This window comes from Hyperolius riggenbachi, chromosome 3 (assembly GCF_040937935.1).
Source record: "Hyperolius riggenbachi isolate aHypRig1 chromosome 3, aHypRig1.pri, whole genome shotgun sequence".
In the NCBI taxonomy this organism is placed as follows: Eukaryota; Metazoa; Chordata; class Amphibia; order Anura; family Hyperoliidae; genus Hyperolius; species Hyperolius riggenbachi.
In genome coordinates, this window is record NC_090648.1 from 482,689,325 (window position 1) to 482,716,792 (window position 27,468).

Below are 27,468 nucleotides of genomic sequence, written 5' to 3' on the forward strand. Positions count from 1 at the left end.
GCCGCCTCTCCCTGCCCCTCTCAGTGAAAGAGGACTGAGAGGGGCGGGGAGAGGCGGCGATCAGTGCTGATTGACTGGACTGGAGGCAGAGCTACAGCCCAAAGCTCTGCCTCCCCTGGCAACAAAGTCCACGACTTTGAAAGTCGTGGATATTTGCCCCGGGAGTTCAGAGGGGTTACAGACCTCATTTTGCAGTGGGAATGCAGCGATTCATCTTAGCTGGTATTGCAGAAGAGAAGAGGTAAATAAAAAGCACTATTTTTCTTGGCTTCAGAGTCTCTTTAACAGCTGGAGAGCAAAGTTTGCAGATCACTGCACTAGTCATATCCAGTCACTGGCACACGGTCACCCGGTGGCGGCACCTGCAAACCATTTGTCACCTAGGACCACTACTCTGCTGGCCACAGAGGAGGGACAGTTTGCCACTTGAGGATGCTGATTTGGGTTGTTACCCTTGAAGAGCTTATTATACACTATGGTCTAGTCATTTGTTACACTTAAAATGTTAATACACTACGGAGCGCTCCTCCATCTGTTTGTATTTCTAGCTATGTCCCTGCATTGGGTGGTTCTGTAGTAATTTTCTGAATTTTCTGAATGTGTATTCTAATTCTTTAACTATGTGACTCATTTTGTGTTTTCCTGCCCACATGCTCACAGCTATTGGATTTTACTGTAAGTATATCAAATCTGGGTTTTCCTTAACTTTCAACAAAGATTAGCATACGAGGTAAAAAAAAAACAGATGAGATAAACAATTGTATCTATCCTCCTTCTCCTAAAAAAGATTTTTTTAAATTTTTTTTTAGATATTCCAAAGTTTTATTTTATTTTTACATCTACTTTTTAAGTTTTTACTGTTTCAGTGTCTCACTCTCTGCTCAATGACACATGCATTGAAGTATGTCATACCTAAAATCTATGAACTTTTGAACCTTCTTATCTCTTTCCTGCTCTCAGAAGCCATTTTCTGCCATGAAAGTGTTTTATGGCTGTAATTCCTTATCAGTAACGGTTATGCAATAGTCGGACCCTGGTCCCGCCCCGAACAGAAACTGTCACTTGTATACCTGATTTTTAACTCTCTCAGGCAGAGGAAGAAAACAGGTACACAGCACAGTTTGTATTTGTGTGCTAGGCACTGTACATACACATGTCTGTCACATCATGTCACATGTCACCCCGTGTATCCTTTAAAAAGGTTCATATGGAGAAAATTAATATGAATTGGCCACTCAACTAGCAAATCTGCATTTTTGTCTTAGATGGAAATCAATATCAATTGGCTATGCTTGGCAGCCAGAAACTGACATCACTTTAATACTAAATCCCACTTCTATTTTTTTATACTCACCCAATATGTACCATCTCCAGCTCACCTGACTTTTTACAAAGCTCAGATTCTCCCATATTAATATCTGAGCGTCTGCAACTTTGATGTTAAGTGGCCCATCATTTGACCTGACTGGCATGGCCCTTTAAGCACATTTTAGGTTTAATCTGTGCTATCATGGCTTCTCCCCCTCCCACATAACCCCCTTCCCCCAACACACACACTGTATTCAAGGAACTCCTGCTTAACTCCAACTTAGTTGTGCCCCTCCAATGTTACATGCCAAAGCCATGTTCTACGCAATACCCACTGCTCAGTATTCTGTAAGAGAGGAAGTGGGCACAACAGCCATGTCACCCATACAACCAGTGGTGAAGGAAGGGGTGAGTGGTGTGAACACTACACCCCCTCCTAGTGGTCGCACAGGGGTAAGGCAGCTATGAGGACACAGTGACTAGCCTGAAGAAGCTGATGGGAATCTAGACAGACGTCCCTATGTGATGTCATCCCTGAAACCTTTGGGGATCCTTCTGGTGATGAGAAAGAATATTTAGGGGAAAGGAGGGACCACATTTACGTAAGCTGTGGGGTTGTGGGGGAGAGGGGGTTATACAAAAAAAGGTAACATAGGTTAGGTGTTTCAACTGTGTTTTAGGATGAACTTAATGTTTGAAAAGGTCATCTCCTCTAAGCAGCCTCGCTCTGCACTTCTTTGGTAAATCATCCCAGGATTTTGTTAAGAAGGCACAAATCAACCAAGTTTAACTGCACCATGTGGCTCTGTTTATTTGTAACTAATGTAACTGATGGATTCATTGTTTATGTTCTAGATTTTGCCGACCAAGTTATCCGAGTCTTCAGAGCAGACCAACAGAGTTGCTATATTATCATCAGTAAAGACTCTACAGCAAAAGATGTGGTGAACTATGCTCTGCACGAATTTGGCCTCACAGGTCCACCAGACGCTTACTCTCTCTGTGAGGTTTCCGTCAGTCCAGAAGGAGTTATTAAACAGCGGAGGCTCCCGGACCAGTTCTCTAAGCTCGCAGATAGGATACAGCTAAATGGAAGGTAACTTATGTCATGCAGTACACTTTCACAATCTATTTGTGAACCAATGAGACATTTCAAGGACTTAGCCCTAGGGAAACCATATTTAACTAACATATTTCCAGTGTTTCGTTGAGCCTTAAAAGGTTGGGAGGAGGGAAAAGTACAGAAGCTTCCCAGTTCCTTGTAGAACTCGACATTCCAGTGCAGGGGTCCTTATTCTTTTCTCGCTGCATCCCCAGCTGTGGACATTCGGACTGGGCATGCATGAGTAAGGTCTGTACATACCCAGTAGAACAAAGCCAATTGTTGTGGGTGGATTTTTTCCTTTTTTCACAAGTGATTTGGCTTGACAGAAAGAGAACAGTGGCTCTATGCTACTGTGGAGGTGCAAGCCATCTGTGCGGTCAAGCTCTGTTGAACTATGGGGACCCAGTGCTCGGAGGATCCAATTGGGTAAGTACCCAAATTGGAGTGTTTTTTCGGCTTCAGATTTACGTTAAAGTGTACCTGAGATGGCTTTCATGGTTGTATTTGTACTTACCTGGGGCTTTCTCCAGCCCCATGAGGTGCATAGGCCCTCTCGCTGTCCTCTCCAGCCACTCCTTTGTGTTATTGACACGAATAATCTGGACAGGCATGGCCAGTCATGCGCTTCTGCGAATGCACAGCATGAACCAGCACGCTCCTGTACCTGGGAGCGTTCTGCGGTTGAGTACAGAGGAGATGTCTCAGGTTTCCTTTATGGGTAGAAATCTTTGCCAAACTAAAAGCATTAACCTTTTTCTCAACAATGGTTGAATGTCCTGTAAACCTTCTAAATTTTTAGTCAAGTTGAAAGATTTCATATTTATTCACAATGTGTTTATTGCCTGGTGTATAAGTCAGATATTCTATTATTGTTTTTTTTTTCTTTACTTCTGCTTGCTCTCTAGGTATTATCTGAAAAATAATATGGAGACTGAAACGTTATGCTCTGATGAGGATGCCCAGGAATTACTTCGAGAGAGCATGATATCTCTTCTCCAGCTCAGCACCATCGAGGTAGCAACACAGCTGTCAATGCGGGACTTTGAACTCTTCCGGAGCATTGAGTCCACAGAGTATATCGATGACCTATTCAAGCTTCAGTGCAAAACTGGTGAGGACCATCTGAAGCAGTTTGAGGAGGTCATCAATCAAGAAACATTTTGGGTGGCCACTGAGATTCTAAGAGAGTCAAATCAAATGAAAAGGGTGAAAATTGTAAAGCACTTCATCAAAATTGCCCTCCACTGCAGAGAGTGCAAAAATTTCAATTCCATGTTTGCTATAATAAGGTAGGTTCCTTCATTCAAAAAAACAAAAATAGAGAGACAACAAGTCATGCTAAGCATTGTGTATCATATCAAGGAGGTGAAATGAATTTATTGTAGAGAATATCATTGCTCTTGCAGATCCAATAGAGGAATGGTGGGTAATAATAATAGTTATTATTATTATTAGAGTTATAAAGCGCCAACATATTACGCAGTGCTGTGTTATACGTAAGATTACAGACAATGATAGCAGGGTGACTAACAGCACAATACAGGTAATAAGCAATAAGATACACAGCACAATACAGGTAATAATACAATGCCAGATCATACACTGGAGTGGGTGTCCTAATAACACAAGTTCACATTATTCTGGGTAGAGTGCACAATTAAGTATGATACACAAGGCGAGAGGGCCCTGCCAAAGGCTTACAATCTAGAGGGAGGGGGGGTGACACAAAAGGAGTGGAGCTGCATCGAGAGGTTCTCAGCAGAGAGTTAGGGCAGCTAGTTGAAGTGGTGTAGGCCTCCTTGAAGAGGTGAGTTTTGAGGGCTCTTCTGAAGGTGTTGAAGGAGGGGGGCAAGTCTGATGGGCAGTGGGAGAGAGCTCCACAGGATGGGGGCAGCTCTTGTGAAGTCCTGTAGTCATGCATTAGAGTATGAGATGCTTTGGTTGGTTAGGAGGTGGTTGTTGGCGGAGCGAAGTGGGCGGCCAGTTGTGTATCTGCCGACCAGGTCAAAGATGTAGGTCGCGTAGGACTTGTGTATAGATTTGTAGGCCATATGATAACACAATAACACTAACTGCAATGGTATATTGTTCCATCCATTAAATGCTCTGAATGGTGAGATAAAGACAAAGATAAAGACAAACACTTATATAGCGCTTTTCTCCTGGCAGACTCAAAGCGCCAGAGCTGCAGCCACTAGGACGCGCTCTATAGGCAGTAGCAGTGTTAGGGAGACTTGCCTAAGGTCTCCTGCTGAATAGGGGCAGGCTTACTGAACAGGCAGAGCCGAGATTCGAACCCTGGTCTCCTGTGTCAGAGGCAGAGCCCTTAACCATTACACTCTCCAGCCAGAGAGACCTTTAATTATGTGTGTGTGTGTGTGTGGGGGGGGGGGGGGGGGGCATCTAGCTATTAAAGGAGGACAATCCCTTTGTTATAGTAAAATCACATTCCTCACCTATGGGTTGTAGGAAATGAGAGGGGGAGGAAGAGCTTCATATTAATACTGCTGAACAATCAGTTACCAGCGTTCTGCCGTCACATGACAGAGTTAGAAGTTAACCTAACAGATCCACGTTACATTACACAGTGTTGTAATAGATTTAGTAGTAAACAGCAAATGTTCTGCTTTTTTAATGTATATTCTATACTGATGATCTAATGATACCTCAAAATTATAGACATTTTTGGAGGGCTGGATTTACCATAAGGTAATCCTTATGCAGGATAGGTGTCTCCCCTCCCCAAATGCCCCCTACCTATTGGTGGGCACTTAATACTGGGATGGGAGCACATCTGGCTCCCTATACTTGAGGGGGGGCACATCTACTGCCTAGATTAATGGGGTTACCAAATACTGGGTGAAAATCTGGCTACCCAGTCTGGGGAAGAGTGAAGCCTACCTAATATGGGGGTGTGGCTTTAGTTGAAGGGTGCAGTTTAGAGTGTCGGAACACCTGCACCTATTGGCTTCTAAACTGTAAATGCGGCTCTGCATTTGTGTGTTACAATATTTACAGTGTGTGTTTCAGAAACAGCAATAAATAGCTTTCCTTTTGTTTTTGTGTCATATTTGTCTTTTACATCTTTCGCAGTGGGTTAAACCTTGCGTCCGTGGCTAGACTGCGTGGCACATGGGAGAAACTGCCCAGCAAGTACGAGAAGTTGCTGCGGGACTTGCAGGATCTTTTTGACCCTTCCAGAAACATGGCAAAGTACAGAAATATACTGAGCAGTCAGAGCATGCAGACTCCCATCATCCCCCTCTTCCCCGTCGTCAAGAAAGATATGACATTTCTCCATGAAGGTATTTTGAAACCTACAGTCCTGGAAAAAGTTTTGAGTATGGCACAAATTCTGGTTTTCAAAAAGTTGGCTGCTTCAGTCTTTTAAGATATTTTTGTCAGTTCTTTCTTTAGTGTACAGAAGTATTACAACCATTTTATAATGGAACAAAGAATAGTGATGTAACAGTAAACAATGGTGTATAGATCGCAATGGTGTGCATGAAATGGAGGCGTTGTTAAAAATAGGGTGCAGGATAAAGACGAAATCATTATTTTTCGGTAAGAAGTACTAAAATATCGGTTTACAAAGAAATATGGCTTAAAATTAGCAATTGTTTCTAAAGTGACTTTTAATGATTGTTTATCATTTATTTATTGTATTTATAAAGCGCCAACATATTACACAGTGCTGTACATATGCAGGGCAGTTTCTAGGCATAATTGCACCCAGGACGAGGGTGTAAAAATTGCACCCCACTCCCGTGGACTCGGGAACCCTTACTCTGTAGGGACAGTCACACAGCCACAGGTCACAAGTAGATATGCCTACTTACTAGTGACCAACCGCACACCTAGGAGGAAGCAGGGGCCAGGAGAACACACAGGAGAAGAGAGCCCGGAAAGCCGACTCCTCCATGGGCGCCGCGCACTGACAGCCTGCAGTACCGCTACAGGACAGCAGGTGTCATTACGCGGTGGTGACGTGATGATGACAACATCAGAAGCAGGCATCCTGGGAGGAGTCAAGGAAGGTGATTGCGCTGGTAATCTTCTTTCTTCTTCCATTTGGCTGCACTACGCGTCACCAGCTCCCTAGCGGTGATGTCCTTCTGCCTGGTCTTTTACTTGCCGGTCTGCGCCCAGTGCCCAAGAAACAGCCCTGTACTTAAGTTTAGGGGTGACATACAGCAATAAGACAATACAGAAATACATGAAAACCAGATCACGCAGCACAGTATGAGTACAAGGTAATGCTTAGTCAGTCACTGGATGGGAGCATGAAGATTAGGCAAGTCGAGTTCACTCAGATCCATAGGATGGGTGTACAGCAATGGAGGTGCGTGATCAGGTAGGAGACATAAGGAGGAGGACCCTGCCCGAAGGCTTCCAAACTAGAGGGAGATTGTAAGTATTCCAAAGCCATATATTTTAGGTGTAATCATGTGTAAGTCTTACATGTAGCCAAAAAATATTACCAATATTTTACTACTATAGAAATCCTTCAGCGCTATTCAGATAGGTGCACCACCACGTACACCATAAAAATTGGATGCGTTTACCAGATGGTGACAGACCTTAATTACAGGGTCTGTGATAAAGCAAGATAGGTCAGCGGCTAGCAACTTCCCTGCTGGCCTCCTCTTCCACATAAACACTTCAGTGATATCTCAAATTCTCAATGGAGTGCACATCAAAGTTTGCATGAAAAAATAATGATATACTCATCTAAGCGTATCTATCTTCAGTTTAATAAAACGTTTTGTTAAAAACAATGAATAAAATTTAATCATCAATCACTCATCAATCAGTTTTTTATTAGCCCCTGATGAAACTGCAACAGTGAAACCGGTCGGGTGAGGCGGACGTGTGGTTGGATGGCGTCCTGTATTGTTTTACATGCCGATTACTGCTGTGGGTCCCTGTAATAAGGACCCTTTGATGTGAACTCCATTGAGAATTTGAGATATCGCTGAAGTGTTTATGTGGAAGAGGAGGCCAGCAGGGAAGTTGCCAGCCGCTGACCTATCTTGCTTTATCACAGACCCTGTAATTAAGGTCTGTCACCATCTGGTAAGCGCATCCAATTTTTATGGTGTACGTGGTGGTGGACCTGAATAGCGTTGAAGGATTTCTATACTACTGTCAAGGACACTATACTGAAGTGTTGGACTTTGGCTGCTCTCTTTTTATCATTCAATTGATTATTTTTTGTATTTGGTTGCGCTGATATTTATTCATAATATTTTACTACTGCTAAACCTAACCCAACTCGCACAGAACCCTCCCTCTACCAATGCCTAACGCTAAGATCCCCCTGGTGGTGCCTTACCATAACCACCCCCCTGATGGTGCCTAATCCTAACCACCCCCCTTCTGGTGGTGCCTGATCCTAATATCCCCTGGTGGGGCCTAGCCCTAAGACTCTCCTGGTGGTGCCTAACCCCAAGACCCTATGAAATTATATTTCTAAAAACAAATGTAAAAATTTTAAAAAATTAGAATATCAAAATGTTGAAAGGTTAAAATAATAATTTACAAAAATAATAATTGTCGGAATGAATTTCATAATCATTTTTTCAAAACACTTATTCTGAAAACAAAAAATTTCAGCTTGACGGGCGTAACACCTGGCGCCCAAATTGGCTACATTAGAGTGAATGGAAGCGCCAATTTTGTCCCACTTCTCAAATGTCCCACTTCTCAAATGCGCCTAATTTTCCTGCCTCCATTGAAATATGGGGATAAATATAGAGGATGAGTCAGTACATAGTGGCCGAGAAGCGCACATGGGGAGTAGGCCTACAATGTAAGGGGTGGGGGAGTGGGACACATGAGGGGGTGTGAAGTGTATGTCCAAGGCAGGTGGTTGGAGCTATAAATATGGGAAATTAAAAAGAGAATATATGACTGGTGTTTTTATTTATGGAGGGCCTGAGCACACTAACACATTTGTATCAACTTTTCAGCATCTGTAACATTTGTGTACTGCTAAAAAAAAAAAAAAGGACAGACATGCATTAGTGTGCTCAGGTCCTAAGGGTTTGTCATTTTACTGTACAACAGAGTAACCAAGCAGCTTGGGGTAACCTGAACCACTCGGAATGTATAGGGGGATAAAAGAGACCAAAAAGCCCTCCTACTAATAAGCAATTCTTGGTGAAATTTGCCTTCTTAAAACAGAAGAAAACTTGCAATAATTCAGCTCTAAGTGAACATTTGTAGTTACCCACAATGCTCCACTACTGAATATGCAAATCATCACTTTTTGCCCTTGTAAGCCAGGCAAGCATCCAGAACCGCTGTTGTATAGCCAGCCTATAGCTTTAAATATTACACAGCCACATCAACCAACATTTTCTGCTATTAACCAGTAATATAAAAAATACTTATTTTACTGTGTGTAAAGAAATGTGCAGTCTGATGTTATTGATAATTTTAAAAATAAATTAGTAAAATTGAGTAAAAAAAATCACTATTGTGTTTCTGTAAATAGTAATGCTTGTTATTCCTGTTCTCACAGGAAATGAGTCCAGAATAGACGGTCTAGTAAACTTTGAAAAGTTACGAATGATTGCCAAAGAAATCCGCCATGTTGTCCGTATGACGTCAGTAAGCATGGACCCAGCTGTAATGTTCCGACAGAGGTATGCAATTCACTGACTGCGATATAATGCCCAGGGGGGGTTTTACCTTTTCAGTCACCAAGGGTTCTTTATGTTATGATTGTCTGATTGTATATGTGTGCTGTTGTCAAACAAAACAAAGATAATCGAGAGCCCGTGACAGTGTAGTATGTAAGATACCAGATACCAGATAAATATTGTAAACAAAAGATGTGTACTCACAAAGGTGGGTTATCACTAAGACAACCACTGTAATGGCAGGTGGGGAGATTAGACCTGGCCCCACTTGGGTTAAAAGTCACTCTCTGTAGACAGGAAAAAATGGGGTGACACCCCCCTCACCAAGGGTGGACTAGACCATATGACTAATATATGAACAGAGGCACCAAAAAACGAGTAAAAACCTTAAAAGTTTAAAACGGGAGGCAGTGGTGGACTTGACCTCTCCAAGCGGACTCAAAACAGTCAATTGTGAATAAAAATACTTTATTGGTAACTCCAAAATTTGCAACGCATACTTCCTTAGGCTACCACAGGAGTAACTGTTATTTGAGTATGGACCAGCAAGAGCACCTCCATCTGGTTTGCTGTCTCATACTCAAATAACAGTTACTCCTGTTATACCCTGAGGAAGCGGGCTGAGACCCGTGAAACGCATTGAAAATTTTACTGTTATGAATAAAGTATTTTTACTGACAATTGGCTGTTTTGAATCTACTTGGGGAGGTAGGTTCAAGACTGCCTCCCATTGTAAACTGATTTTAAGCTTTTGTTGCCTCTCTTCACGTATTAATCATATGTGTGCTGTTGTGTACCTGTGGAGTCTGTAAAGCTGCTAATACGATGGCCAATGTATGACATATTTAAATCTCGATCAATGGTTCAATTGATGTAGAGATGGAAGATCCAACAATGTAACTGATCGTGTAAACATGACACAAAGCATCAATACGCGAATGATATTTCAATCAATTATATCTCAACCCAATCACATCAGGATTGTAAAAAAAAACACTAGATTTCCAATAAATTTTCAATCGACTTTAGGGTATTTTGTATTGATCAATTAAGTCAGATACTAGATAGAAATTGAGAAATGTAACCATCCATGTTTGATTGATTAAACATTTCAACTGAACAATCAAAAATTGACCAAAAATTTGACCTTTACTTGTTATGAAAATATCTCTTAAGCCCCCAGCAACCAAGAAAATTCTCAAAAAAAGTTTTTGATATTGTTTTTTTTCAATTAAGTGCTGAAAGGTTTTATTTGTAGATAGGATGAAAAAGCACAGGAGAAAAGTTAATTGCATATGGGCCTTTGTGGCCAATCAGGTCCCTCATCTTCTTGTGAGAGTATAGACTACACATCTTGCACATTTTAAACTGTCCAAAATCATAAGAATGTTGCAACTTTGAGTGAACAATGGTTGTTTTTTTGGATTGATAATAACCAAAGGTGCCACCAGAATCTATGACAAATATTACGATTTAGTTCCCATCTTGGAACTCCCATGTAAGGTAAACTCTAGAGTCTATGGCCCTTATGCATTTAACTTTTTCTCCTGAGTTTTCCCCTAAATTTTATTTTCAAACTTGTCTATAAAATGCTTTTTAAATTCCCAGCAAGCAAGAAAGTACTTACAATAGTTTTGACTTTACTTTTGTACCTGCTTTTTGGTACTTTTCAATTGCAAAGTGCTAAAAAATTATTGTAAATAGAAGATGAAAATTATCACCTAGGAGAAAACTCAGGAGAAAAGTTAATTGCATATGGCCACACCTCCCCGCTGCAATCGCCATCACCGCCACACATCGGGAACCTGGGTCACCCACTCTGCCGTCTCTATGATTGCAGAGTTCCTGTGAGCCGGTCAAGAGCCACTTTCATTGGCTCCTGACCCTGCCTATCAATGTATGCCAATGGGAGCTGCTTACATTGATAGACAGGGTCAGGAGCCAATGAAATCGACTCCTGACCCGCTCACAGGGGTCTGCCATTATAGAGACGGCAGATGAAGTGAGCTGAGGTGGGGAGACAGCAGCGAGATCGTCAGGAGCGATGAAAGCGTCGAACACGTGACGTCCGTTGATTCAGATCTACGCCATGGAAGCCAGGTAGCCATCAAAACAGGGCGTAGATTTCAATCATTAAGGTCCTAAAGTAGTTAAGAATGCTGCTCTGAAGGAATATTGCTTAGTACAAAACATACAATATTAATTTGATCTCATATTATTCTAGGTATAAATATAATTTTAGTAATACAGTATGTCTCTTCTCAGACAGCACATCTATCCCGCCACGTCAGCCATGCTCGGTCTAGTCAACGTGGCTAGCAATGACTTGGTGTAATCCAACAAAAGATGATGACCAGCACCGGCTATTTTTTTAAAAATGCAGGATTTTATTCACGTTAACAACTGTGAATAAACATAGCTCTGGACATCCGGCAGCTTCCAGGATGTAACTATAGCTCTCAAGTATTGTAAGCTCTTTGATGCATGCAGGTGCCGAGGACCTCAAGCAGCAGTAAGATGGGTCCCCATTGCAACCAGGCCTGCCCACACAACAGACGCCGTTTCGAACGGTTGCACCGTTCTTTGTCAAGTGAATCACTTGACAAAGAACGGTGCAACCGTTCGAAACGTTCAAAAGAAGTTACAATACTTGAGAGTTACATCCTGGAAGCTGCCGGATGTACAGAGATATGTTTATTCACAGTTGTTAACATGAATACAATTCTGCATTTTAAAAAAATAGCCGGTGCTGGTCATCATCTTTTGTAAGGGCTCTTTCACATCTGCGCAAACTTTGAGCGTTTTGACCTAACGCTAAAGTTTGCGTTAACCAAGGTAAAATGAAAGTCCATAAACTTTAATTTTACCTTTCACACCCGACGCTGCGTTTCGGTACGTTGCGGTTCCAATGCACCCAGGCGCAGTTTTTCGTCCATCGCACCCGGGAGTCGGCGTTTTCCGTCGGGTTCTATTAATAGCTACCGCCGCATGACATTGCACCGCAGATACCCGACGACACGCCGCAGGCTATCAATGCGTGCAGGAGAATGGCTCCTGCACGCATTGTCTGATGTGAAAGAGCCCTTAGTAATACAGTATGTAAAATGCGGTGTTCCAAAGACTTCCATGGACACAGGTGCATAAAATCAAGCACCTGGGCATACAGCATACTTCTACAAACTAAACAAACAATATAGAGAGCACAAAGCTAGGGTCACAATACACCAATTTATCCAGACATAGGCAATGGCTTCCATGTGATAAAACTCACGTGACCGGACCGTCCATGTAAACTGCCCCGGAGTGAGCCTAATATGCAGAGGGCTTGTCATTTGTGAAAGAATGGGCTGATCTCAGAATTCCAGCATGGCACCATTATACTGTAGGCTGCTACCTGTCCATTCATGAAATGTTCTCACTATGAAATATTCCAACTGTGAGGTATAGCCTTGTGTGAGGTATAGCATGAGTATAGCATGATCTGAGCATGTGCTCATAATTGTTTGGAGGCGAGACATTTTTGCAATGGCCAAGCATCCTGTAATACCTTCAGGCAGGGGGCGTGGCACATGCCACTGCTCAGTCTCCTGCTGTACTCTATGGTAGGGAGATCTAGCATGGACTCCTTTTTTGTTTTCTAAAGAAGGAAGGAATGGTTGTGGCCTCCACTCACCCTCCTATCTGCGTTTTATCCTGGGATGTGCACAAGGGATCATGGGACGGTTGTCAATCACCGTATCTGCACTGTCCCTCTATGGGGAAGAGTTTTGCCCATGGATACTACTGAGCTTGTACCTAAGACTGCGATCATCGCACTGCAGCGCTCCTACAATGCTGGTTAGAAGTGTGAAACCAGCCTAAGTATGTTTTGTCCTGTGGGGCCTATTCTAGTACATTTTCGTATAAGTCTGTACCACTGTTACACATATATATTATGAAAAACATTTTTGAAGTACAACCTCTTCTGTGCATACAGTTGTCACACATTCCATTCCTTTATCAAAGGGGGGCTGTAATTTCTTTAAAGTGTCATTTATCACAAAAAAAAGTTATTGGTAATTTAAGCACTTTAACGTACTGTGCATACACCCTTTATAATACAATAATGTCTCTAATGAACAGCGCAAGAATCTTCCGATCTGTTCACAAACTCTAAAATCTTCTAACTCCACCACCACACTGCTTGTGTCAAACAAACGTCTGCCCCTCTGGTCATAAATGGGCTCTTCTCTGTAACCTCTTCATATCCTCATTAACATAGTATGAAACATAAAAACGCTCCACATAGCGTAATCAAATTTCTAATAAAATTGACAGGCATACAGGTAAGCGTAGGGTAGGAAATATAGCGGGCCGCAACCGGCCATTCACTCCACGTAACACCGCCGTCCAGCTAGCGTCCGCGTACTTCCGCAATCCCTCGCCTGGCCTGTAGCTCCTCCCCAACCGGTTTCGTCCACGTGACTTTCTCAAGGGGTTCCTCTATTAACTCCTTTCTTTACCTTCTATAATACAGCCGATCGCAGTCTATAAATGGGGGTTGTCATTCGTCTTCCACTTTACGTAGAACATGTTAACGTTTTAATGTTACTGTTGGAAAAAATTGGAGCACTCGTAATGTGCACAGATTTTTTTACCAAACCGCTAGGCTGTAGACACGCTAGTGCTGTCTGAGTGCTTTTATGACATCAGAGCTTTCTGAGCATTTTTTAATAGATGCTCCTATTGACTTGCATTAACCACTTCAGAACTGAGGGGTTTTACCCCTTGAGCACCAGAGCAATTTTCACCTTTCAGCGCTCCTTCCATTCATTCGTCTATAAATGTATTATTACTTATCGCAATGAAATGAACTATATCTTGTTTTTTTCGCCACCAATTAGGCTTTCTTTAGGTGGGACATTATGCCAAGAATTATTTTATTCTAAATGTGTTTTAATGGGAAAATAGGAAAAATAGGGAAAAGTGTGGGAAACAAATATTATTTTTCAGTTTTCGGCCATTATAGTTTTTAAATAATGCATGCTACTGTATTTAAAATCCATGAAATGTATTTGCCCATTTGTCCTGGTTATTATACCAATTAAATTATGTCCCTATCACAATGTTTGGCGCCAATATTTTATTTGGAAATAAAGGTGCATTTTTTTTTAGTTCTGCGTCCATCCCTAATTACAAGCCCATAGTTTATAAAGTAACAGTGTTGTACCCTCTTGACATAAATATTTAAAGAGTTCAGTCCCTAAGGTTTATGGTTTTTTTTTTATTGTAATTTTTTTTTCTTTTTATTACAAAAAATAAATAAATTGGTTATTTGTGTATGAAAAATGTTTTGGATGTAGTTTTACTATTTGGCCACAAGATGGCCACAGTAATTTTTGTGCATGCGTCCTGTAAGCATCGGAAGTACACTTACAGGACGTTCAATGAGGCTGGAAAACTTTTTTTTTTCACAATGATCGCGTTGCTTCTCATAGAAGCAGCTGATCATTGCTAGGGGGCTGAGATCAATGAATGGGAACGCTTTTTCACGTTCATTGATCTCTGAGCGAGATCAATGAGAAATCGGAAATCGGAGATCGGAAATCCATTTCCGATCATCTCGTGCGCACGCTCCCGAGCGTGGGAGTGCGCGCACAAGCGAGCGGGAGCACGGACAGCGGCGGTAGCGGCAGGAGGTGCGTATATCTACGCTCCTGGTGGGGAAAGGGTGTTAAAAGGAGCGTGGTGGTAAAGTGGTTAAAATTGTGGCAATTTTACAGCAATTTTAATGCAAGTCAAGGGGAGCGTTTTTTTTTTTAAATGCTCAGAAAGCTCTGATGGTAAGAAAAGTGCTCAGAAAGCGCTCATAGTGTGTCTACAGCCTTATGAAGAGAGGTTTTGTAATGTAATTTCTGTCTCACAACAAATTAGTGCTAGAAAGAAAAAAAGTACTCGTACTGCACATACTTTTATCACACAGGTCATCCCAGGTATAAAGGGGGGTTGCTACTTATTTCCTGTCTCAGTAACAAGTTAGTGTTACCACTGAAACGAAAAAATACTTTCTCATCTAAGCATGTTTACAGTCCTCATCAAGCAAACCATCTTAGTTAAAACAAAGAGGGTCGTTTTCTTTCTCTCTTTATGCAACAAGTTATTGTCAGTGTTTGTAAAAAAAAAAAAAGATCCTCAGTTATCCATATGTACATTAATTGCCATACAAGCAATCTCAGTTATAAACAGAAATAGGTATTTATGTTCCATCTTGTCACGACAAGTTAGTGCCACCACTGGAAAAAAAAAAATACTCAACCTAGTATGCGTACATTTGTTAGTACTCAAGTCATAGTCAGGGCCGACCCGCTCATGAGGTGGGGAGAAACATTTGCCTCAGGCGGTACTTCTAGGGGGGGCGGGACCCACCTGTCCGTGGGTGCGGGGGGGGGGGGCGGCCGCGAGCTGGAAGGGTAGCGGGCAGGAAGAAGCTATTGGGCCTAGAGGCGGGGTCCCTCACCTGGGTCCCCCATCTGCAATCCCCCTCCAGCTTTAAAAAGTTAAGTAGCAGCCGCTACTAGTAAGAGGCAATGGGCGGGGATCACTCACCTCTTTCGCATTCCAGCGTGCGTTCCACTGACGTCACTTCCTGCAACGCCGTCCACTTACAGTACAGTGGGCGGCGTTGCAGGAAGTGATGACAGTGGAACGCACGCTGGAACGTGGAAGAGGTGAGTGATCCCCGCCCGTTGCCTCTTACTAGTAGCAGCAGCTACTTAACTTTTTAAAGCTGGAGGGGGAGCGCAGATCGGGGGACCCAGGCGAGGGAGGGGGTCCGACCCCCCTCCCCGCCGCTCTGCCCAATACCCCCTTCCTGCTGGCGATTTTTTCTAAGTTTGCCTCAGGCGGCAAAAAGTCTAGGGCCGGCCCTGATCCTAGTTATAGGGGGCTTGTCATTTAATAACAGGAAGTGGATTTGCATATCATGAACACCATATGCTGACTGTAATAGACTTTAACTGAAAGGTAAAGAGTAATGTATATGCAGACAGATTGTACAACTGGAGTATGCCGGAGTTACTGTAACCTTATAGCATAAATAACCCACCATCACTAGTGCTGCATTAAAATATAGGCAGATAACAATAACAATAATATTTATATAGCGCTTTTCTCCCTGGGGACTCAAAGGGCTGTGACCCTGCATTATGCAGTCTCAAAGGCTAGGGAAAAGAGGTGAGTTTTTAGCCTTTTTTTAAAGCTGTCCAGAGAAGGAGCCTTCCATAGAGTAGGGGCTGCATAGGAAAAGGCCCGAGTATCAAATGTTAGGTGTATCCTGGGAATAACCAGCTTCATCTTGTTGGCAGAGCGGAGGGTGCGTGGAGGGACATAACTACCGTAATAGCAACAATGACGATTTCCGATTCCGCAGAAATTCTGATTTCCGCCAATGCCGATTACTGAGTTTTGGGATTTACGACCTCGGATTTCCGATTTCCGAGTAGTGTTTTTTTTGGTAATTTTTGCATTCTATGATTGGCCAAATACATCTGAGTTGACACTGCATTCTCTGATTGGTCCAATGCTTCAGAGTTCTGTGATTGGGCTAAAATGACCAAGTTGCAGTAATGCAGTATTTCTGCAGAAATCCGATTTCCAAGTTCCGGTTTCCAATTTCTGAGTTCTGATCAGAAATTCGGATTTCCTATCGGAAATTCGGAAATTTCAATTTCACGAAATCCGAATGAGCATCCCTATTTAATACAGCTTTGCAGGGCCCGATTTGCACTTTTTACTGCCCAAGGCCCACTATTACCAGCTGCCCCATGACAACAACACTCTAAACTCCTCCCCTCCCCAAATGGCAGGAATTACACTTCCTCTGAGGACAGTTAGTGACATGATGGCAGGGAATAGATTGTAAGCTCCTTGGTGAGCAGCATATTAAGTGACAGGCAGCTCAGAGATCACTGTAAGGCCGGGTTTCCACTGCTGCGAATCCCGGCCTATTGCCCGCCCACGAATTCGGATGGATTACAGCAGCCTACAGAAGTCTATGAGAGCCATCTGAATTCGTGGTCGAGGAAAAATCTGAGGCCCTGCAGCATAATTTCGTCCGGCTAGAGGGATTCGGCTGCGAGAGGCAGCAGTTGTGCCGGCATCGCGTCTCGCAAGACGCGTGCCGCCGCACAAATGGAAACGTAGCCTAAGTGCTCTTTCACTGCCCCTTCATCCCCCGAGAGCCAAATCCGACTGCTGGTAGCCGCCCACAGCTATGTGCAACTCTGTGTAGCAAATGTTCAGCTGCTGCCCACAGCCCGCCCCTTGCTTACCTGGTGCTCTAGGCCATAGCCTTTGTGGCCTTGCCTGAAATCTGGCCAGGCAGCTATGTATAATTGCACACTCTGGGATTCGGTTATTGACTTCAAACATGCCATCGCAGGACATGCACCATGAAAGTGTGAGGCTGGTTTTTGCTTCATAAATGTCTGATTGACAGTTCTTGGTGGCCACAGCCTTTTTTTAATAGTCAATGGAGAAGAGGAGGAGGCAGCACTAGTTGCTATTGGCAGCCTTAGTGGGGGTCAGTGGTCAAAGCTTCATGTGCCTCCGGACAGCAAGCAATAAGTATTAAATTATAAGACCCTAGACGGGTGTCAATTTTTGACAGGGTATCTTTATATTTCTCTGGTGTAGTAAGTTGACTCAACTCCAATTTGCATTCCTCTAATTCCGTTGCAAGCTTATTGTACTCCACTTCACTCCTTTTCAACACTATTTTCTGCAATTTCAAGGCGTTATCAAGTTGTTGAGCATGCCAAAGCTTCATAAAATCCTGGTCGTCTTGATACTCTATAGCTTCACTGTATTTCCTGAAACCTCTAGCCGCAATCTGTTTGTCATCATAACGTTTGAGGGTGGCTACTGTCCAGAACAGTTGTACTTCTTTTTCTGAAAGTTTGCGTACCTTCTGTTCAACCACCTTCACAGCCAGCGCCCTGCTGGACGCTGACCCTTGCACCGTATCCGTCAAGAAGGTTTGCCAATCACTCCTTCCTTCCTGGACAATTGTGGTACCTGTAGGTGTCTCAGTCACAGACGTTCCATGTTTCTCTCCACACAATGCCTCCGGGTTCTGCATCTGTGCTCTGCCTCCGATTGCAAGATCAGATCTGTCAGTCAATGGAGAAGAGGAGGAGGCGGCACTAATTGCTATTGGCAGCCTTAGTGGGGGTCAGTGGTCAAAGCTTCATGTGCCTCCGGACAGCAAGCAATAAGTATAGCCAATACAGTAGACAAGTAGAATCAAGCAAACACAAGCAAACGCGCTTGCAGTCTCTGAAGAAGCAAGCGTGTTTGCTTGTGAAATGGCTGTTAGACCAGCCCTATGCACTCGTATCTGTCTGTGTGTGGGATGAAATAAACGTGGAATTTGCAGTTCATTGGTGCCCGGATTCTACTTGTCTACTGTATTGGCCTTTTTTTAATACATTGGAAATCAGCCTTCCAATAATTTGTCTAGGAGAGTAACTAACCCCAGGTAGGAAAAACTATAGTCAAAAGGAAATGTTTAGCTCTAGGAACTGCCCTACCATGAAGCCACCTGAATGATATGATTCAGGTGGCAAAATCTAGGGGGCGGTGCCCATTTTACCAGGATGCATCTTGCACCCTTTTTAACTGTTCTGCGCAAGAGCCCACTATAGAGTAGTATTTAGTATAAAATTAGATAAGGCTGAGCGTAAAGTTATACTCACAAGTGTGGGTTGCCTACAGGTAACCACTTGATAGGCAGTAGGGGAACTTAAAGAGAAACCGTGACCAAGGATTGAACTTCATCCCAATCAGTAGAGGATACCCCCTTTTACATGAGAAATATTTTCATTTTCTCAAGCGGATAATCTGTATGGCTGATATTGGCCTCAGTTCACTAAGCTTATCTCTTGTCTTTAATAACGTTTCTGAGCTGTTTCTAGTGTTATCACCATGGTGATAAGGCATATAGTAAACTTAACTCTTCTGTCTTTAAGTTAAGGAGAGATCCCTAAAATCTCTCACTTCTCTTCTGCCTATGCCTTGATAGAAGGGACCCCCTGCGGCCCCGAAACGATCGTCGGCCATCAGGTCGGATGTGAATTGCATAAGTGTGTGTGATGGAACAATACATTTCCCCTACAGTGTTCCAGCAAATCTGTGTTCGGATTCCTCCTTTGATGATATGCAAATCTGTGTGTGGAAATGTCAGAACGTAAATCAGGGAGAGGAAAGCTTTTACAATGGGCAAACACTGACTAAATCATTTATACATAATTATTGTAAAAATGAAGCACTTTTGTTCATTATGTTATTCTCACTGCAGTTCGAAATTTAAGCCCAATCCCCTCAAGGAATTTAAGATCTCCCTCTCCATAGAAAGAGGACAATGGGGCAAGACCCCACCACGCAAGGTGGACCTGATGTATAGTGTGCAGGTAAAACAGAGGTGAGAATCACATGAAAACAAAGTTAAAACAAATAAAAATAGGGGAAGTAGAACTTATTTTCCCATTGAAGAATCAATACGAGATTTATCCGCAAAAAATCTTTAATTGTATACTCCAAAAATGCAATGCATTTTGTTGGACCAAGCCCGCTTCTTCAGGCAATAAACCAGGGACAGGTGATTAAGAATTAAAGCAAGTGTGTTGGCACAGGTTTTATTGCCTGAAGAAGCGGGCTTGGTCCTACGAAATGTGTTGCATTTTTGAGTATACAATTAAAGATTTTTGCAGTCAAACCTCGTGTTGATTATTCAAGGTGGAGTTAAGAATTTTAATTTGTTTTAACTTTGTTTTAATCTGATTGGCAACTCTGTTTTACCTGTGTTCTGCACAAGAGGGCCACTTTCCAAATACTCTCACTTCAAATAGCCCCTTTCAGGGTGAAAGATACCTAAATGACACACATGCATACACATTTGAATGGAGACTGAATTTAATTTGAAAAACCTTAGTACCTGATTGTTAATTGAAATAAAGTGCTCATCGACAGTAGAGGTTCACTTTAACAGCAGCCATAAAAAGTGTCAGTTCTCTTTTCTAATAACCACATCCTGCAAAATAAATAAATTGATTAACAGTTTGTGCTCAAAATACCCAATCTTGTGAGCTATATTAAATCATATTACCAAGAAACAAGTATAATTAAATTAAAAATACCCGAACTTTCTAAATGGTTTCCTTTCTGTATCAGTCCTTCTAGTTACTTTCATTTTCTGTGCCTTTATTGTTTTATTCATTCTGTTATCTTTTCTAAAAACCATTGTTAATTGGCTATTGGATGTGCATACAGCATGAGTTTCCATCAAAAGTGTTTGTTGCCATAAATTCACATTTTCTTACTGTGTTTAAAATCACATCTAAGTAGACCAGCCTGAGTGGTGTCTCTGTTGCCTTTGTTGATTGCTTATTGGGGCTGCTTCACAAAAAAAAAATCTTATGAATTATCACACCTTGGCTATTAACTCATGATTTATCTCTCCTTATGTGACATAAATGTATGATGTATCTCTCCTTTAGTGACTTAAAGAGGAACTGTAACCAAGGATTGAACTTCATCCCAATCAGTAGCTGATGCCCCCTTTCCCATTTTCTCAAATAGATCATCAGGGGGGTTATGTTTGGCTGATATTGTGGTGGAACCCCTCTCACAGTGTGATGTCATGACCATGGCCCTGACAGTTTGCTGTCTGTGAACCTTAATGCATTGTGGGAAATAACAGTTGTTTCCTGTTTTAATAATTTTTATTGGAGTTTTCTTTTTAGACATATAATTATATACAATCAGGTAGGAAATAATAATAATAATAAAATGTAGCATATTCAGATTTTACATAAACAATACAAATTGTTATACAATGATTTACAACATATTATTTACATAATAAAGGTTACATTGAATTGTTTCATATGTATTAATACACCTCACAATTTCCAGCTCAATTCAAGGTTGTAAATACAAGGTGAATGTACGCGTAATCGCGTAATTGATTACCTAGTATACGCAAGAATCAATCTAAATTGCGTACATCTATGCACACAACGCGTAAACATGTAATTCTAACTAAACTGACATATATATCGAGTTTACCTCATGACGCACAAATCTCTGCATGTCACACGTAAACGCGTAATTATAACCATCTTCCATATAGCGTATATTCATGGCAGCATGCGTATTTGTGTACATCTTATATAGGACATATACGCGTATATATTTTTCCTTTTTATTACTAAATAAACAATATAGCGGTCAAAAAATAAATTTTGACATACGTTCATCGGTTTGTTTAACTACACTTATAAAATTAGTGTATCTGATAACAGTTGTTTCCAAATGCCAAGCAAGGAGCATCTCCCTCTGTGCACAGAACTCTCAGTAAACAAACAGTCCACAGAAGTCACCTGGCAGGATTAAAGATGTGGCCACCTGTGAATTTCAGAATGCAAATCGGATAGAAAAAAGATCTTACAAGCAAACACTGACTAAATAAATAATATTGTAATATATATATATATATATATATATTACGTTATTTTTACAACAGTTCCTCTTCAACTCACACTTTATTGCTCCATGGGCCTGATGTACAAATCGTTGATAAGTTTAAATGTCAAACGAAATGTATGTTACCTTAGTAACCCTTGCATTACCTGTGTATGGTGGGTTGCGCTAATTGCGCATAGCACGGTACACTGCTGGTGTTAGTATCGGTAATAAAAAATATACCGGTGGTTCATGCGTCAGGACCGACCTGTTTATCTTATGAATTAAGCAGGTCAAGCACTCATTAATTTTTTCAGTTGGATGGTGATCGATCAGATCGGCATACCGGGCAATAATCGACCCGTGTATGACTGCATTTACTTATAGTTGAATCAAAAAGGTGAAATGATTCAAGAGAAAAGCTTTGTGAATCAGCCCCATTGTAAACCATTCTGTCATCTGCAGCATAATCGTTGTCAAAATCTCTGTTTCTTCATCTTCATGCTTTCTACTTGTTTACAGTCTAATTCCCATTTGTGCTTTCTCTCCTGTGCTTTCCTGTTCAAATCCATGCTTCAATGTGTGTGGCTCTTGCTTGCAGGAAAAAGAGGTGGAGAAGTCTAGGGTACGTATTAACATCCTATATATTTAGTCATCTGTTGTCATTTGGAATGCAGCTGCATGCAATACACATTTTTTAAATGTATGTTGCAGATCATCCTTCAGAATACACTTGTTTTAGCATGGTAGGTAGCTCTTCAAGGTCAATATTGTAGAAAAAATATAATGGTTAAAGACCAGGATGGGTTAAAGGTGCACACAGTTTATTAAATGGTAAATCTTTAAAATGTAAAGCTATAGGCTTGCTAGACACCTGCAGTTTTGGATGCTAGCCTGGCTTTAATGGGCATAAAGAGATAATTTGCATATTCAGTAGCGGTGCATTGTGGGTAACCATAGATGTTCACTTAAAGCTGAATAGTTGTAAATTCCTTCTGTTTTAAGAAGGCAAACCAAACTAAGCATTGCTTTTTAGTAGGAGGGCTTTCCGGTCTCTTTTAGTCCCCTATACTCTCCTTGTGGTTTTAGGGCACCCTAAGCTGCTTGGTTACTGTGTTAAATGATAAAAACGGCTACTGTATTTAGGAATATGTCAGAGTAACATCCTGGATGTTACTCTGACATATTCCTAAATACAGTAGCTGTTTTTAGTGGGCTAAATTGTTTATTTAAGACTTAACATTTATTGTCTCAAACTAAGTAATAAAGCTATAGTGATCGTGCCCGGCCCGCTCCTCTTCCTTCTGCAAAGTAGTGCAGTGGGGTTGCCTGCTTCAGTACTGCTTTGTGTCTCCTCTGATCTGCCCAACAGTCACATGCTCTTTCGGAAGCTGGCGGTACGGAAGTATAGAGCGTGCATCTGCTGGGAAGAACAGATGAGCCCTGATGCATCGCAGGCGCAGCTAAATGTTACACTGCTCCGCTGTGCTACTCTGCAATGTGGGGAGACTGGGAAAGGTGTGTGTGTGTGTGTGTGCGACTGTGTGTGTGCGACTGTGTGTGTGTGCGACTGCGTGTGTGTGCGACTGTGTGTGTGTGCGACTTTGTGTGTGTGTGTGACTGTGTGTGTGTGTGTGTGTGTGTGTGTGACTGTGTGTGTGTGTGTGTGTGTGTGTGTGTGTGTGTGTGTGTGTGTGTGACTGTGTGTGACTGTGTGACTGTGTGTGACTGTGTGTGTGTGTGACTGCGTGTGTGTGTGTGTGACTGTGTGTGTGTGTGACTGTGTGTGTGTGTGACTGTGTGTGTGTGTGTGTGACTGTGTGTGTGTGTGTGTGTGTGTGTGTGTGTGTGTGTGTGTGTGTGTGACTGTGTGTGTGTGGTGTGTGTGACTGTGTGTGTGTGTGACTGTGTGTGTGTGTGACTGTGTGTGTGTGTGTGAGTGTGTGCTGTAGCTGCAACTGACAATGTTTTAACCAGAAATACTGTCATGGGAAGGCCTTCAGTTTGAGACCTCTGTCCTAGAGTATACATGATTAAGAATATAGGCAGCGCCCGGGAAAATTGTATGGTGTCATGTCGTGTGATAATGGGCAACAGGACTACTAGTTTAAACCACTGTTTAAAAAAAAACAAAAAAAACACCAGAATAAGCAACGTTATTTTCTATTTTTCATAATAATATTTTTGCTGCTCATGTCTTTTTTTCTTATCAGGAATTTTTTTTTTTTTTTTTTTTTTTTTTTGGGGGGGGGGGGGGGGGGGGGTTCTTTTGGACACATATTAGGATAGTCTTATATTTCCTCAAAGAAAGCTTCTACATACTTGTGTAGAAAAGGGAATATAAGTCTCAATGAACCTGTTGAGTGGTAAGGCTTAAAGAGGAACTGTAACGACAAAACGGCCCCTGGGGGGTACTCACCTCGGGTGGGGGAAGCCTCCGGATCCTAATGAGGCTTCCCACGCCGTCCTCCATCCATCAGGGGTCTCGCTGCAGCCCTCCGTGCAGCGGTGACGTAATATTTACCTTCCTGGCTCCTGCGCAGGCGCTCTGACGGCTGTCGGCGCCGAAGTAGGCGGAAATACCCGATCGCCGTCGGGTCTGCTCTACTGCGCAGGCACAAGTTTCCGGCGCCTGCGCAGTAGAGCGGACCCGACGAAGATCGGGTATTTCCGTCTATTTCCGTGCCGAAAGTCGCCACAGCGCCCCCGCTGGAGCCAGCAAAGGTAAATATTGAACTGACAGTCGGCACAGTCGCCGGCTGTTCGGAGGGCTGCAGCGAGACCCCCGTGGGACAGAGGACGGCGTGGGAAGCCTCATTAGGATCTGGAGGCTTCCCCCACCCGAGGTGAGTACCCCCCAGGGGATCTTTTTAATGTTACAGAGTCTCTTTAAAGAGACACTGAAGCGAAAAAAAAATTATGATATAATGAATTGGTTGTGTAGTATGGATAATTACTAGAATATTAGTAGCAAATAAAATATTCTCATATTTTTATTTTCAGTTATATAATTTTTTTTTTAACATTACATCAATCTCTAATATTTGTAGTTTACACACTACTCAGCGTTCTAAATGATTTTACAGAGCTGCCTACTGAACTTTTGAACCCCTTCTCTGCAGAGAAAAAGAAATTACAATGACTGACAGTTGAGATAACAAGCTTCAGAAGACAGAGCTCTCTGCGAAAGCTTGGAGCTCAAAGGCTCTTTTGCATAGATAACAACTGGAGTTCCTTAAAGGGCACTATGGCGAAAAATTGTAAAATATGTGCAAACATAGACAAATAAGAACGTTTTTTTCCAGAGTAAAATGAGCCATAAATTACTTTTCTCCTATGCTGCTGTCACTTACAGTAGGTAGTAGAAATCTGACAGAAGTGACAGGTTTTGGACTAGTCCATCTCTTCCTAGGGGATTTTCAGCAAGGCTTTTATTCTTTATAAAGATATTCCCTAAAAAGAATTTAAATAATGATGCTGGCCAGCTTCCCTGCTCTCTGCACAGTTTTTTTTGGCAATTGGACAGAGCAACTGCCATTCACTAAGTGCTTTTGAAAATAAATAAATCCCTGAGAATCCCCTATGATGAGATGGACTAGTCCAAAACCTGTCGCTTCTGTGAGATTTCTACTGCCTACTGTAAGTGACAGCAACAAGGAGAAAAGTAATTTATGGCTCATTTTACTCTGGCAAAAACGTACTTCTTATTTGTCTATGTTTGTACATATTTTACATTTTACAATTTGTCGCCATCGTGCCCCTTTAAGGAACTCCAGTTGTTATCTATGCAAAAGAGCCTTTGAGCTCCATGATTTTTGTAGAGAGCTCTGTCTTCTGAAGCTTGTTATCTCAACTGTCTGTCATAATTTCTTTTTTTCTGCAGAGAAGGGATTCAAAGGTTCAGTAGGCAGCTCTGTAAAATAATTTAGAACGCTGAGTAGTGTGTAAACTACAAATATTAGAGAATGATGCAATGTTATAAAAATGTTATAAAAACACATAGTGCCCCTTTAACTCTTCCTGTACTGGAAACAATATTAGACTCTTTGTTCCTAATGTTTTATTTCTTAGCTGTACTACACATACAAATCATTATATCATCAGTTTCTTTATTCAATTCAGTGTCTCTTTAACCACTTCTGTGCCAGGGGGGTATTTTTGCTGATCGGTGCTGCGTGGGCTCTCCAGCCCGCAGCACCGATCAGATAGCAGCCAGGGCGATCAGACTTCGCCCCCTTTTTTCCCCACTAGGGGGATGTCCTGCTGGGGGGGTCTGATCGCCGCCGGCTGCTTGCGCTTGCGGGGGGGGGGGGGCTCTTCAAAGCCCCCACTCCGCAGCGCTTCCTGGCCTCCTTCCCCTTCCCTCCCTCTCCCTCCCCCTGTGAGCGGCGCAGGACGGATTTCCGTCCTGCGCCTGATGGGATAGGCTTTAGCCTATCAGATGCCAGCAATCCCCGGCCAATCAAAGGCCGGGGATCGCCGATCTCCTCTACGGCACTGCTTCGCAGCAGCGCCTCATATATGTAAACACCGGGGAAGATCTTCCCCGCGTGTTTACATTTACCCTGCGAGCCGCGATCGGCGGCTCGCAGGGTGTTCACGGAGACACCCTCCGTGAACTGACATGGAACGGGCGCTCATACGAGTGGTCGTTTCCATGGAATCCACTTCAGGATTCAGGGGCGTACTTAAGCGTACGCAGAATCCTGAAGTGGTTAAGGCCCCTATTCAATTAACTTTTCTCTTGAATTTTTTCATAGGAGAGATTGTTCTCCTCTTTACCCCTCCTACTGGAAGACGCTCTATCATGTTTTGCCCCATTGTTCCTCGTTCCTTCCCCATAGAACTAGATGTATCGCTCTGCTTTAGCAGGGCAAGGTAACTGTACAGTGCTCGGCCCCTGAATTAAAACTTGCAAGATCGAGTTTCGGGGCATGATCCAAATCACCTTTTCTCCTACGTTTTCTCCTAGGTGATATTTTTGCATCTTATAAGTAAAATGTACATATCCATATCAAGAGACAATGCTACTCCCATACTTCGGGTACACTGTTTATGTGGATTGCTATGGTAATGCTTATTTCACTATCAGTGCAATGAGCATTACTATTGTCAGTACAGGCCGGTAACAATGTCGCACAGTGTGCAATGATACTGGTCTTTTATGCATCAACCTCAATAAATGCTGCTACTTCACTACTGATGGTGCCCATTTCCTGCTTCTTTGTACTATCCATATATATAAAATTACAGTATTTTTTCACCTACTTTTTGGTACTCAGGGCTGGGCTGAGGCAGAGGCAAGAGAGGCACCAGCCTCAGGGTGTAGTGTAGGAGGGGGCGGCGCACAACTCACTCAGCTATCATTCCCTTATTGTGTTTGAAGCAGTGAGAAATAAGAAAATGGGCTACATGACAGTGACTGCAAGCCAGATAACTAGAGATTAAGGTGTTGGGGGGGGGGGGGGGGTTGGGGGCCCTGGAGTGCCAGCAATCAGTGTGTGACGGCTGGGGTGGGAGGGATAGAGGGGCGCATTTTAGTGTCTCAGCCTTGGGTGCTGGGGACCTTGTCCCGGCTCTGCTGGTACTTTCTCAATTACAGAGTGCTGAACAATTATTTTAAACAGAACATGAAAATGATCCCTAAGAAGAGAACATAGGAGAAAAAGTTTTCTCCTAAGCGATATTTTCAAACTTGTCAATTAATTGCCTTTTAAATCACTAGTAGCAAAGAAATACTTAAAGGGACTCCGAGCTCTACTTAAAAAGTAAAATTGTACTCACCCGGGGCTTTCTTTAGTCCAGCGCTGGTCGGGAGGTCCCACGACGGCGTCCTTGCTCCTCTCCTAGTCCCCGCTTACTTTTTAAGTAGAGCTCGGAGTCCCTTTAAAATAGTTTTGATAGTAC

At 42.5% G+C, this 27,468-nt stretch overlaps 1 protein-coding gene across 4 annotated transcripts in view; it reads left to right on the plus strand.

The window, feature by feature from the left end:
• LOC137564345 (rap guanine nucleotide exchange factor 6-like) overlaps positions 1–27,468 on the plus strand; it is a 134,391-nt gene that overhangs the window by 71,007 nt on the left and 35,916 nt on the right. For 3 of the 4 annotated variants that reach the window (XM_068278114.1, XM_068278117.1, XM_068278115.1), the window contains exons 13-17: positions 2,164–2,404; positions 3,319–3,702; positions 5,507–5,718; positions 8,940–9,063; positions 22,163–22,186. In XM_068278114.1, coding sequence (XP_068134215.1) covers positions 2,164–2,404; positions 3,319–3,702; positions 5,507–5,718; positions 8,940–9,063; positions 22,163–22,186 — 985 coding nt within the window. The remainder of the gene's footprint in view (positions 1–2,163; positions 2,405–3,318; positions 3,703–5,506; positions 5,719–8,939; positions 9,064–22,162; positions 22,187–27,468) is intronic. The other variant, XM_068278116.1, reaches the window with a different exon arrangement.